The sequence below is a fragment of the Poecilia mexicana genome, unplaced genomic scaffold (genome assembly GCF_051168715.1).
Source record: "Poecilia mexicana isolate PSO_F unplaced genomic scaffold, ASM5116871v1 scaffold_1, whole genome shotgun sequence".
Classification (NCBI taxonomy): Eukaryota; Metazoa; Chordata; class Actinopteri; order Cyprinodontiformes; family Poeciliidae; genus Poecilia; species Poecilia mexicana.
In genome coordinates this window covers 15,626,389-15,641,176 of record NW_028263370.1, presented here as the reverse complement: position 1 = coordinate 15,641,176, position 14,788 = coordinate 15,626,389, and the positions used below count along the sequence as shown (strand labels likewise).

The 14,788-nt window shown below is 38.9% G+C and overlaps 1 protein-coding gene across 1 annotated transcript in view; it reads left to right on the top strand.

Annotated features, from left to right (window-relative positions):
* Window positions 1–14,788, top strand: part of usp43a (ubiquitin specific peptidase 43a) — a 121,048-nt gene that overhangs the window by 85,666 nt on the left and 20,594 nt on the right. The window contains exon 12 of the mRNA XM_088005349.1: window positions 1,219–1,338. Coding sequence (XP_087861475.1) covers window positions 1,219–1,338 — 120 coding nt within the window. The remainder of the gene's footprint in view (window positions 1–1,218; window positions 1,339–14,788) is intronic.

Genomic DNA, 14,788 nt, shown 5'->3' with positions numbered 1-14,788 from the left:
CTGTTGCCTTGCAGCAAGAAGGTTCTGGATTCGATTCCTGGCCCCGGTCTTTCTGCATGGAGTTTGCATGTTCTCCCTGTGCATGCGTGGGTTTTCTCCGGGTACTCCGGTTTCCTCCCACAGTCCAAAAACATGACTGTCAGGTTAATTGAAGTAGGTAACTTATATATTCCTGTGTGTGCATGGTTGTTTGTCCTGTGTGTCTCTGTGTTGCCCTGCGACAGACTGGCGACCTGTCCAGGGTGACCCCGCCTCTCGCCTGCAACGTTAGCTGGAGATAGGCACCAGCAACCCTCCCGACCTCACTAGGGACAAGGGTGTAAAGAAAATGGATGGATGGAACTTGGACAACTAGGAGTCAAGAGATGCACTGAAACTGAGATGGAATAGCTGCTGTTGTTTCTTGTTATCTCTGGCTTTTTCTTTCTTTCTCTTGCCCAGCAGACATGTTGCTTTTTAAGCAGCATAGAACAGTACTCTGCACTTTCCTTTCTTGTCGAAACCATCATGGAAGAAGTGCTCATCTTGGTAATTACTCTCCCTGAGCAGCAGGTGACGGTTCTGATGAGCCACTTGAACATGCAGCCACTGCGACAGGACTTAATCTCATAATAAGGAAGTAAAATCTTATTTCTCAGAGTTGTAGCAGGAAAAACCAGAAGTGTTGACTCCATCAACACTTTTGTTTCTCTTCTACCTCAACATGTTGTGCTGCTTCCTGAAAATTACTGCAACACATTTCTCAGTCATTTCATGAATAAAGTAGCGGTTCTTTCTCTCTTCTTAAAAGAGACCTTACCTGGAAGAGCCCATCAACTCGCTTTCCTTCTTTCATTTATTAAGTAATTAATTTTCAGTTATTTAAAGTTTGATACTTTTACTACAATATTAGCATCCAATGTACATTTCAACGTTTCTTTTACCACTGGTATTTCCCATGCTGATCAGTCACATTTATTGTCTTCTGCGTGTATCTGGTTGTCTTAGAAAGTCACAAAAGTAAAACTAACCATGCATGCACACTGAGGGCATTTAGAGAGCAGCCCTAACATACTCAGTTTCAGAAATCAGGAGAGAAGCAGGAAAATGTAGAAAAATCTGGCAAACTCCGTGCAGAAAGGCATTGGGCTTATTTTTGGGTTTGCTGTGCAAAAGTGTTTAAAAGCTCTAAGACTTAGAATAAACAATAGTTTCTAAAACCTTAATGTTTGATTTCAGCTCGCTCCAGACGACGCCTGGAAGTGTCCGCACTGCAAGCAGCTGCAGCAGGGCATGGTGAAGATGAGCCTGTGGACGCTGCCCGACATCCTCATCCTCCACCTCAAGCGCTTCCGTCAGGTGTGTGAAACCAAAACCGGTTCATAATGAACTCAGGGGTTGTGATCTAGCATACACTAATTTCACGTTGTTGGATAAATGCAGAAATCAATGTTTTTGTATGAGCATGTGATCAAATCCATGACAGGCCAAGAATTTTATTTCTCGCTCCTTCAGCTGAGTAAACAGGAAATAAATTACAACATAAGAGAGTGAAAGTCAATAATTTGCAAAAGAGCTGGGATGTTAAATTGATTCACACATGTGAGTTTAAAAATAAAGGCTAAACCAACAACAGAGTCTAACCCTACGACCAATAAAGAGCAGTATGCATAAACTGTCAGATATTAAACACATCAGTGGGTGTGATAACTTCCCAGTTTATATTTTTCTACTTTCGATAGCAGTTGGACACCTAAATCTTAATTTATTTAATTAGAGGCTTTGAAATGTGATCAATCTCATTTTGTCAAATTTAAATTTTTGACACAGTAAGCAGCGATTTCTTGTGAATGACATAAAATGTAAATGATGTCGTTGTACAGCAGTTTCTACCTCAGTTTAGTAGAATCTGTAATCTTGTGGTCTTGGTTTTACAGATCCAGATGTAGATATATTCAAGATGTTTTTGTTTTTTTTAAATAGTAAACATTTATCAATTAAAGAGGCAGGATTTCAAATCATGACCTAAAATAATCACATTAATTTGCTTTTTTACTTAAGGAAAACTCTGCCTGCAGTAAAGCCATTACATTTTTTATATTTCTGCTTTGACAAGAAAGGTGATGAATACATCTTTTTTTGAACAGTATTTATTTTTTGTTTGATGGTTTAGTTAATTAATGCGCTGACTTGTTCAGAATGTGTGTAAGCTATATTACATTTATTTCTTAATTGGTTCAGGACAACCAATTACTCTGCTACTCTGAAATATAATTACAGATTCCAATTCTGAGCCTGCTAATATTAAGATTTCTGTTTTTCTATACATCTGCCGGACCTTCGCTTTCCTCTCCTCTGTTATTCCTGTGAATTATTCCTCATGAATATTTCCTTAAACTTGATAAAATATGCATTTCAAAGCTACATTCATACCAGCTATCCTTTTTTTCTTTTCCATCTCTGATATATTTGGACTTTGTTATTGCTAAAATTATCTTTCAGAACCTGACTTTTTTATGAAATGGTGTTTTGCACCCACGAGAATCTGCACCAAAACTCTTTCCTTACTTTTTTCAGCATTTATTCATTAAATGGCTGCATGTGTCATGTTTTGATAACTTTTCGTGATTTTTAAGATTGTCAGTAATTCACTTCTGCACAAACAAAATACCTCTTTCCAGCACCTGATGCTCCACATTTATTTGTATGGCATATGTCCAGGTTCCCAGCTGTAAAAATGTTCATCCTCTCATGTTATCTTCTCCTATTGCTAAAGATGGTTTTTAGTTTTTAGCTGTGTGAATCCAAGCATCCAAATAAAATAAAAATGCCCTCATGAGGAATTGAGTCCAGAACTAAATTTTGCAGAGAAAATGTTGCCAAAGTCAGGTTGTAGCGCGCTGACAAACTCAAACCAAAGAAACTAATACTAAATCTGAATGTGCTTTGACATAATTAATTCAATAGGATTAACAAATATGCTGCACCTTCATTCGTTTTCTTTTTAACAGCTTGGCTTGTATTTCAGTTCAGTATCTCTGGATGCATATCTCGTTTTTATACAGCGCCGTAATATTCACAAGTGGGTGATCTAAACACATGAGATCTGGTTTTGGAGTAGAAAACAAAGCCTCTCCTCAGGATTAGTTCAGACCAGAGCTGTACAGAAAATTTTAGCACTTTCCTCACAAGCTTGTCTTTTTGTCTTGTAAATCAACCAGTTTGAATAAACAATGTCATTTCTGACCATGAGTGGTGAACATCTGGCCAGATTGACGCCTGAAGCTTGTTGTTACTGAAAATGTGGTCTCTCTCTGTAACTTGTTGATAAATACTCATTTGAATATTAATGAGAACGTTTGCATATATTAGTTTGATCAAAATACATTCAAACATTTGATTCTTTCTGCCTGAAGTCACAATTTCTTATTTCAAAGAAAGTCTCACTTGTGAAGCAGATTGTTTGCAAAGCAGCCAATCATTTTCATTAGCGCTGATTGGCTGAACTCACAAGACGGTTTCCACTGTGTGCATTAATGCATGTTGGAGTACATTTGATGTTTTGAGCTATAAATTATGCAGGTTCAACTGCATATAGACTGAAATAAATACACTTTTTGATAATATTCCAGTTCATTCAGATGCATCTTTTTACATCGACTTGTAAAGATTAGAGTCAGAAGCTCTACCTTGCAGCATGACGATGCTTTTTTCCAAAAAAAAAAAAAAAAAAAAAAAAATCCCTGCTGGGATTCTTTGTTTTGCTCATCACTGTGAGATCCTGTCACAGACGTCTGAAATCATGCAGTAGTGATGACAAAATCCTCAGCTTGAGAATCGTGATAACCAAACCCATCGTAGCTGTGGAAACAAACTACTTTGTCCTCATCCCTCATATTATGAGTCAGAACTGCATAACAATTTGACACCCAAGAAAGAAAAAAAAAAAAAGGGAATGTTTGTTTTATCAATGTTTTTTTTGAGTTGCTAGGACATGGAACACAGTTACCCATTTACCAGATCTATTTTAGCTGCTTGATTTAAAGGGCAAACACTTAATCATCATTTTTATAACTTTAATTTCAAATGTGTTCATCCTTTGCAGCTTGTGGTAGTTATTCTAATTTCTGTCTAATATTGAGAAACATAAAATGCATGTTTCATTAGATTTGACTCTACAGGCTCTTCTGTTTCCTACAAGTGTGTATGCAAATTATAAATTTCCTATGGAAATCAACTGAAAGGACATCTGGAATTTGTATATCCTTTACAGTTTTTTAGGTTGTTTTGGCTCTAAATAATAATATATATGCCCTTTAAACCCTATAGGGTTTGTAACCCACTATGGTGTCATTATGCTGAAGTCCTTCTCTTGTCATCCTTATTTCAGTAGATTGTGTCTTTGTTCCAAAGTCCTGCTGGTCGATGACTCTAACTAACCAAAATGTTTCTGTTTCCACTGGCTGCCATCCAAACTAAAAAGCCTGATTAATTCTCTCTGTTGCTCAGAGAATTAGAAAGGTCTCATTTGCAATAAATCTTGCTCTCTCTTGTCCCTTAAGAAGCAAACATTTGTTCTCTGCAGCCAAAAGGTTGGAGACAAAGAGTTGTTGTCGAACACCAAACACTGACCTGGCAGAGTTTTACATCTTGCTGAGCATTCTCACATTTTTGTTTCGCTTTTGTTCAGGAACTCGTACAATTATTTACTCAGCTGAGATTTCTCTGTTATAACACGATTTGCCCTTTTTTATGCAGCCTTCTCCTGGTTTGTGAGCATTGGTATTTAACCTTCTTTCACATTAGGCAGCCAAAACTCTGAATGTTGAATGTTGGTGAATGTTCCCACAAGGTTCAGCTATTCAGAGTATTTTGTACATCTTCCTTTTCCAGAAGCACTTCAATCCAAATGTTGTTCAGTGAGATTTACATGTTGCCAGAACACCCGAGGGTCAACGCATGTGAGCTGTAGGATGAATTGTGGAAGTGTGCCAGGAACTGAAGAACTCCACCCACTTCCAGTGTTGAGCCATCCTGCCTCTCTGTGTCTCGTCACACACCATTAGCTCCCCAAAGCATCATAAGACAAGCCTCAGTCACCACCTTGTTCCAGCAACCTGTCCAGATTGTCACGCCATGCTCTGCAGTGGGAGATTGTTCAGTCTCTGGATTAGACTTCATTTAGTCCACTGAACTCTGCGCCCTGAAACAGATTTAAAGAACTGTCAGAGGTCGGTCATGACATTTCTGATGTTGGGGGCATATTTGTAGACTTCACAGGTTTTAGGAGTGTAAAGAAATCCTTTGACAGCAACATCAATCGTGTGTCTCAGCTTGCAGAGAAATTGCAGCAGCAATTCTGTCCTCAGAAGTAGAAAGCAATATGAGCAATATATTTCTAGATAAAAGCAGAGTTCTTAATCGCATCCAAGCAAATTGTTTAGCTTGTGAAATGTGACATTTCACCACTTGTGAAAGTGGGACCTGGGGGGTGATTAGATCCACTACCCACTGATCCTGCATAAGACACATTTCATTCACAATTCACACTGAAAGATAGACTTGCCTTATGGAGAAGACCAACAGGGCCATCAAGTCCTTCAGCGTGCCTGGTTCAGCAAACCAAATAAATTGGTTAAGGCACTCTTAAAGCCAACCACAGGGGGACACACGGCTCCTTTAAGGATGTGCTAGAATGCATTCAGAGAGCAAGACACTTGCCCTTTCTGCCTCCAAGAACAGAAGAAGCACTGCATCTAAGGGGCGTCTTCTGTCACGTTGATTTCCTCTGCACATTTTACTTCTGCCACTTGTTAAATGTTGGCATATTTTATCTGTAGCATCATCTACCTGTAACTATAGAACTGTAGGAAATGCCAAGTACCTCTAGGGAGAATAGAAATGCCAAAGGGTTGTTCTGGTGCATCAAAGTATAACCGCTGCTTGAGAGATAGCAAGAGTGTCAGAGCGAATGCCTGTGTGTTTTAGGTGAAGTTTAGAGTAAGAGTCAGTTTTAGGTTGTAGAAATGAACAAATGTGAGACGAAGCAAAGTCCTTGTAAAGACAGGAAGACGTTATGTGTGTGAGGGGGAGAGGCCGTAGGTTGGAGTGGGAGCAGGAGAGGAGGGAGGTGAGAATGTGCAAATGTCAAGTCACGTCTTCAAACACTACAATTAATTAGGCTGAGAGCCAAGAAGCAGCTTTGCCTTTCTTAAAGAAAACATCTTCCTGCTGTCTTTTAAATAGACGGTGACTGCCAGCTCTAAATAATCTTCAGTGATACTCGCATTATGCTGGAATGATTGCCTGGAGTTGGAAGCTTAATGTTTGAGTTTATGAAGTGATTATGTTTTAAGGATCAGTGGTTTAGTTCTTGTAATTAGTTTAATCCTTCAGCATCTCCAAGTGTCTGACTTTTTAATCCTTACTTGCACTACTACATAACTCTGTGGCTGTACAAGTGGACAGAGCATAATAGTGCATTCAATTCAGTTAAAAATATATATTTTATTGATCCAAAAGGGAAACTACATTTATTTTCAGGATTAATCTAATGTTTGTAGAGAGCAGAATAAATATAAGCAGCGCAAGGCTTCAGTGAAAACTACCGTATTTTCCGCACTATAAGGCGCACCGGATTATAAGGCGCACCTTCAATGAATGGCCTATTTTAGGACTTTTTTCATACATTAGGCGTACCGCATTATAAGGCGCATAGAATAGACGCTTCATACTCTATTATTACACATCCACATTAATAAAGAAATGGTCCCCGAGTACTTTATATAGTAGGCTGGCCCAGCCGTTGTTTCACTCACGGTGTTGGTGTTGCGATATTATGCCCAACTGCTTTCTGGGTAACACAGACCAACCGACACGCTGCCGCTGCAGTCTCTGTCTCTCTTCCCCTGCCCCTCCCCCCCTTTAAATGTATTATCAAACTTTATTAACAAACCAGTGTTCTGACAACTATCCCAGCATGCACCGCGCACTACTTCTTCTACGGGGGAAAAAGAAGTTGGCGGCTGCTTACCGTAGTGGACCAACTACGTAAGCAGCCTACTGCATGTCTGTGTAAACATGACGTCTTTCATTTCGATCTGAGTTAATTAGCGTAGCATTTCTGCCGGATTTTCACAACATATCAGCCACGACAATGGACAGGGGAACCAACAAGTTCATGTCATCTTTTTTGGACGACATCAAGGTGTTTGAGCCACTGGATGCCTCCAACATTGTGCGCGTCACAGCTAAAAGCTACCGATAGATGAGGAAAACAGCAGATCCTCACACCCTCAGCATAAATATAGCTGTGGACAAGATCACTGATGCCTATTGTTCTTGCAAGGCTGGGTAAGTCGGCATTCATGGTTTTGATGGTCCACAATGTACATTAGCATATGTTTACTACTGTAGCTTGTGTTTGTGAGACGGTCACGCACGTGGTAGCTGCACTGTGACCTAAAATGGGCATTAGCCAATGAAACGCGGCCCCTGTGGTAAGGTCCGTTGCTGGACCTGTTGTGGCTCAATATTGGTCCATATATAAGGCGCACCGGATTATAAGGCGCACTGTCGGCTTTTGAGGAAATTGAAGGTTTTTAGGTGCGTCTTATAGTGCGGAAAATACGGTACTCTGTGATTCTTAAAGCTTGTCCAGTTTTTGAGAAATAGTTTCATGAATACAACTGATAAATCTCCTTTTGGAAAAACGGAGCATGAAAGGTTCTTGCTATTCAGAGCTGCTTTTTAGATAAAGGGGGATTTTTTCAATCTGTTTTCTCTCAATGGTGCGTTTCAGAAACATTACTTTTGATAAGAAGGGCTGTTTTGACTTGGTTTTGAAAGGCATATAGCAATACCTTAAAATTATTTAAATTAATACCCCGTTCAAAATTACCAGCATCAATCTGCACAGCTGTTTGCAGCTACATAGGAGATTACAGATGCAATGTTTACTTAATGAAAATGATGATCCAATGTAGGGCTGTTGTAAACGAATATTTTAGTAATCGAGTAATCTATCGATTATTCTTACGATTAATCGAGTAATCGGATAAAAAAAATTATAAAATGAAATATTGGTAAATCTGGCATAATACCGGTGTTACTATCAGATATCAATATCAGTCCAATTTTTCATATTTGAGCATCCCTAACAGTTGCTTTTTTGTAGTTTAGAAAACTAACCTGTAACAATAATAGCTCACTTTCTAAGTTAACCAGAAGAAAAGTTATAGAAAAATCTGAAATTATATTGAATTTAATAACAAAGAGGCAGGCTCACAAATATGCTTATAAAAAATGTCTACAATCCAGCTTTTAGTTTATGTATTCATCTTCAGTGAGTTTAATAGATTAATTAAACTCACCTTGCCACCTAACCCGTCACGCTTTGGGTTTGAAAATACGGGAAATGCCGCCTGGAGTGGGAGGAGAGGGCGAATGAACGAACGTAAGATGGGGTGGAGGGGAGGAAATAGACCAGCGGACTGACGAACCGTTAGACCGGGGGACGAACACGGGGGGAAGCAATACGGGATATTTACGACACCTTCACTGGTCACACTCAGAAACTCATCTACCAGCCATGTACGATGCGCTCCGCCACCCGTTTCTTCAGACCGGGATATGAAATTTATTGTGCGGTTCGTCGGTAAGGCTACATTTACACGGTAAGCATCAGCTACTCAGCCGCCCGCCCTGTTCAGGCTATCCGCTCACCTCAGCGCTCTTCCCGCCGTTCGCTTTCAACCAGCAGCCCCGGAGGAGAAATGCTGCCGTACTCCAGGCATTCCCCCAGTCATTTTAAGGATGCTTATTGGTTCCCCAAAAACGATAAAAAGTCGGGCATTATCATCAATCCATAAAATCCCCACGGGCCAATCTTGAAGATTGGACTTTATGCCGCTGAGACTTAGCTTTTGTCAACAACTCAGAGGCGGAAGTGAGAGCTCCGCGCAACGCAAATGAAGTCCCGGCCGGAACACGGTGCGCTAACTAATAAAACATAAATTAACGAAGCTTCGAGGCAGGTAAATTTTCCTCGAGGAATTTTAGTAATCGAGGTACTCGAATCATTCGAGGAATCGTTTCAGCCCTAATCCAATGTGCTTCATGCCAGTGTGTTCTGTTGGCGTTCTTCTGAATTCAAAAGATTGTGTCAGTCAGCAAGCTAGATTTGTGATTATTTGTGGGGGTTTTTTGGCTTGAGAAATATCATCCAGGCATTTTATATCTTTTGAAGACCTAAAATGCATCAGTCTTCATTTAGGTCATCAGTATGTCTGTCAGACTGATAATTGCACGATACATTTGGACAGCCAGATGCGGTGCAGCAGATAAAAGACAGACTCACCGCCCGTACATGAGAGAACCGGTGGACGGCTCGCCAGAGATGAAAGATTGTCCAGGAGGCACGACATGCATTAAAAACATAGACGTATGAATGTTGGTATTTTTTGCTTTGTGCACAATTGTTAGGTAAGTCGTTTAACCATTTCATGAGCTGAACCCAGTAGAGCTGCTCATAAGCAGGAGATTTCCACTTAAAGAAAGCGGCTCTCTGAACAGAGTCTGCGGTTGCTTCTCCACAGAAAGTTGATCTTCATCAGATCAAGAAACTGACTGAATCCATGACTGGAAAACTTATCACTGTTTTTGAAAACAAGGATGGCTTTATCCATCTCTATTTTTTAAAATGTCAAATGTTTATTGAAAAAATGTTGAGCATCAGTTCTTACTTGAACAGATAAACATACAAAAAGTGAGATGGGAAAATGTTTTTCATTCAGTTGCATGATTATTCTGTGCAATAATAGTTGCCAAATAATTGTGCAGACATGTTATTCTAAGATGGTCAAAACCTCATTTTTATTTTCTTCATGTTTAAGGTTTATTAACATTTTTGGTTTAACCAAGAGAATAGTTGGTAAGTAATAAAAAAAATAAAAATAAAATCTTCAAAAGTAAGATTTTGCTAATAATTGTCCAAACACTGTAAAGTATCTCATTTCCATTTTGCAATTTTCCCATTTTTCATAATATTTATGGGCAGCTGAACAACACTGCAGAGAAGTTTACTTCTAACAATATAATTTGAATTATCAGTTTAAAAGAGACCAGCTTTCCTCATTTACAGGAAACCAATTTACTGGAAAATAATTTCACTATCACAAATGGTTGAATTTAGGAGTTTTTGAGTTTTTGCAAGCAAGTCTGTAATTAACCATTCAAGTACCAAGTACAAAAACATCTTCATGCTGTCTTTTAAATAGACGGTGACTGCCAGCTCTAAATAATCTTCAGTGATACTCGCATTATGCTGGAATGATTGGCTGGAGTGCATTCATGTGCATTCATGTGCATTCAAGTACCAAGAGTGGTACTTGAATGCACCCCCATGGCCCAGCCATCTGTACTGCTGCAGAAAGCTTCACAATAATCAATCAGTGAAAAACAAAGATACTGAAGGATCAAATTAAACAGTCGACAAAACCCACAATATCTTCAAGTTGAAAAATGAAACATGCCCTCCCCCAATGCAATTTTCTTGGTTTACAAGTTATCTACAAATGTAATCATTGTGCTATTCAGACTGAAAAATATTTGCAGTGACAAACGATCACTCTCAACGTTTCACCCTTTAGAGTAAAGCAGGACAATTTAAAACCAACAAAACAGAATGAGCCATTAGTGGTGACAACAGACGACATTGAGGTTGTAGATCAATTTGCAATAGAAGCAAGGTTTAGCACATTAAAGCTCAACTGACTATTTACAAATTCGGATCTGAACACATTGCAGCAATTCACAAGCGGTTCTTAAGAAAAAACATGATCTATTAATTAGTGTCATTGTGTTGTAATTTGTTTTAAACTTGTATATGTGGTTTAATTTGTTTTACTCTCGTGTAGTCAGCTTGTTGTGAGTTGCAGATTTTCTTCTCAGATCCTTCATGCTAATGAGATCTGGATCTCAACGGGGTTTTACCTGGTTAAATTAAAGGAAACAAATAAACAAATAAAATAGGAAATGAGTGCAGGAATTACCAAAATGGAGCTCCACCACCCTAAACTGTACTTCAGAAACGTGAGGAAGTTACAGTAAGTTTGTATTTTTATAGATAATGACAGTTATTTTGAGGAGAACCACAAACTGTTTCAAAATGACTTAGATATTCACTGCATTTACATCATTTGACAACCAAGCAAGACTTTAGAGAGTTAGCTGCTCTGATTGTTTCAGAATAAAACCTGCTCTTTAGTTCCTGAGGTTCTGCAACTAATGACTTCTGAACCTCCCATCTAGAGGTAACTGGGTCACAGATGAAGAGGCTGGCTCTGCTTTTTATTCCTTTGAGGCCGACATGCCGTAGTGATGGAAATGATGTTTGGACAATTACCTCGACTTCTCTCTGCAGGCACTTGTGAGCAGCCATCACGACCCGCAGTGATTCATTTGGTTGGGAAGGATCCGAATGATGCAACCAAGGAAGCTTCTTGGAATATTTTAGTTTGCTAAAAATGTTCCCAGTTTCTTGCTGAGCTTTGCTGACCTGAAATGTGATGACACGCAACCATCCGAGATCTTTGCCTCTGTCCTCCGCGCCACCTCAGGTTTCCTTCCCCATGTGCAGCATCATTTTCCTAGGTTTACTAACGACAGACATCACGTCTGCCTCTCTCCTGTGTGCTGCATTCTGACCTGAATCTAATCACCAACACAGACCAGGCTATTCTGACTGTCTACATTATTTGGGTTAATAATGGTGTGTCTGTGTCCCTGCACTGAGTGGAGAGTGACAATGGATCTGATTTCTAATCTCTAGTTCTTGTAAATCTTTTGATTGTTTTTGGTTATCTTTAAAAACTATATTTATTAGCATTAAAAAAATCCTGCCATTCAGCCAGTGAAAGCTTATTACTTATATTGGAGTTACTCTAACATGACTTCTTCTACTGGGGAAAAAGTATTTGATACACAGTCGATTTTTCAAGTTTTCCAACTTGGAGATTAGAGAGGTCTGTCATTTTCACAGTAAAACCACCTCAGCTGTGGAATCCAGAAAACCATAACTTATTGTTCAACTTTTGGATGCGTTCCTCAAACACCAGATTCAAAGTGTCAGCAATATTTTAAACAAGATAATGCTAGTGTTTTTTCCAACTTATAAAAAAAAAAAAAAAAAAAAAATTGTGTGCAATGTGAATGAGCTTAAAACGGCCAGTTTCTCTCAAGGTTCTCCGTCTCGGTCTGACCGATCAGACTATGCTGCCCTGCCTCCAGAAACAGCCAGCAATCCTCAGTGTGGAGCCGGGATCCATGGGGGAACATGGTAGACACTGTGCATGTGTTGCCTCTAGAAATGAACAGCCGGGGCTTCACAACACGCCCGCTCATGTACCACATGGTGTTTGCAGAACATTGGAGCATCAAGTTTGACAGAAATGAACCGTGTCTGGCTATGTCTGGACTTTTTTTCTTTTTTCTTTTTTCCAATCCCTGTCCCCAGGCAGCAGTCTGGCTGGTGATGGAAACGTCTGCTGCCTTGAGTTAGACCTGCACGACTTGTGAAAACGTGGCTGCAAAACCAGAGAGCATTATTCATGTTTTTATTCAACCTTTTTTTGATTATTGTAATGGCCTTTTCATGGGTTTGAATGCGAAGGATCTTATCCATCCCCAGTCTGCGCAGAAGGCTGCTGCAAGGCTTCGATTGGTACATGAACACACTTGTGAAGAAAGTTTAAAAAAAGTTCACTTGCGTACTGAACAGCTCAGACTGAAACAGCAATCTCATGTTTTAATCAGAATCAACTTTATTGGCCAGTATTATGTTCACAAACCCGGAATCTGACTTCAGTTTCAGGCATTCACAGAGGACAAGACATTAGGTTTAAATACAAAATCCTCAGGGGAAAGAAAATAAGGGGTAAAAGAAGCAGTACCTACTTGTATGTGTATGTACAGCCATTTTATATAAAGAAGAGAAAAAAGAAAGGCGGGTTGTGATGGTGAAAATGTGCTTTTGTGTTTCAAAGTAGAGCAGCTCACAACTCAGGCTGTAAGGTTTCATTATTTTCATCGGAGACAACCTGGGGGAAGAATCTGTCTCTGCAGAAGCTCGATTTTGCAAACAAGACTCTTTCTGCGACCTGAACATATGACAAGGAAAAACTGCTGAAAGCCCCGAGAACGGGGCAACACCTCCTGCACTTTTTTTTGATACTGTCAGACCTCTCATTATGTTGACTCCATTACCGAGCATTTCTATAGACTTCAGCAACATTTTCAGTGTGAACAGGGTGTCAACAAACCACTCAATCAGACAGAGGTGGCTTCTTAAAGGGGTTTTTCTACAGGTTCAAAAGTAAGTGTAGGTGCATTTTAAATTTCTATGTTTATAATTCATTCTTCCATGAACTTTTTTGTACCTATATGATATTATCTATATGTGCATCTGTTTTATGAAATTTTAGACAGGATCGGAGGTGATCGGCAACAAGAATGAGTCAACACGCTGGTCTGCTAGAATAAATGTCTTTTATTCCCCACAGATTACAGCATAGCAATGCTGCACAGCAAAGCAATCATTCACACACCGATACGTGATGCTATATATATATATATATATATATATATATATATATATATATATATATATATATATATATATATATATTGTCCTCTATATCTTTCCCTCTTACCTTGACGCATGGACCGGAGAGCCGTCGATCCAGGCAGAGTAGCAATCACGTGGCCGGGCGTCCGTACGCGACCCACGGCAGACTCTGCCAGGGCCGAGGGCTCTCCTCCAATTATTCACCTCATCTCACGCAAAAGGAAGTCACCACAACCAATCAGATGCGGTGGCCGATTCCCCAACGCGCAGAAGTTCGTGGTCAGGATGACCACGTTCGGTCAGCATGACCTCCGAACAATAGTCAATTTGCCCCCTACGCCCAAGTCTCACGGTTAAGAGGAAAAAACAGATTATAAAACCTTAGTTATATAAAGTGTTCTTCTTACGAGTTATATAAAAAGGTTATGAAACGATTTATATAACTTCTAATAATTTCCAATTATTTCCAAATTAGCAATTGACAAAGAACAAAAAAAATATATTTTGTATTCAGCATCTCAACAAATTCGAGGATTATTAGTTTTCCACAGTTAATTTCATTAAATGAAACGCATTGCAGAATAATTACTCAGACTGATATTTACGGCTTTTCTGTTAATGATTTTCTTTTTGCAGCTAATTAAACCTTATTTAAGATTAGAATGTTATATTAAATTTCAGATTGAGAGGCTTAACGAAAAATATGGTTTTTAAAAAGGTGTTTTTATTTTGTCAAATAAGCCTCATCAGAAATCTAATTTACAGAGATATAATGGTGTTAATTTCAGCATTCATTTTCAATGAATTGATGTGTTATTACACTTACATAAAGTTACAAACTTTAACCTCCTTAATGTTTGTTTCTGAAATTGGTTATGAATATCTCCAAAGGCTACATGGAAGTGAAGGTGAAATTAAATTATATGCTTTGATTTAGATTTTATAAAAGCAATAGCATAATGCACATTTTTATAAGAACTCTTAACAACTTTATGATACATTTTCTTATAACTTATGTCTGTATTGCAGGCTTATTTTGTTTTTAAAAGTTTTTGGGTGAAGTATAAGTACTAGCTTGTTAACTTATCTGTACTCAGTATCGGCAAGTACTTAAACTAAAGTACACATACTCTGGAAAAAACTATCATCAGGACACCCCAAGTTTTAACAACTAAAGAGCATAAA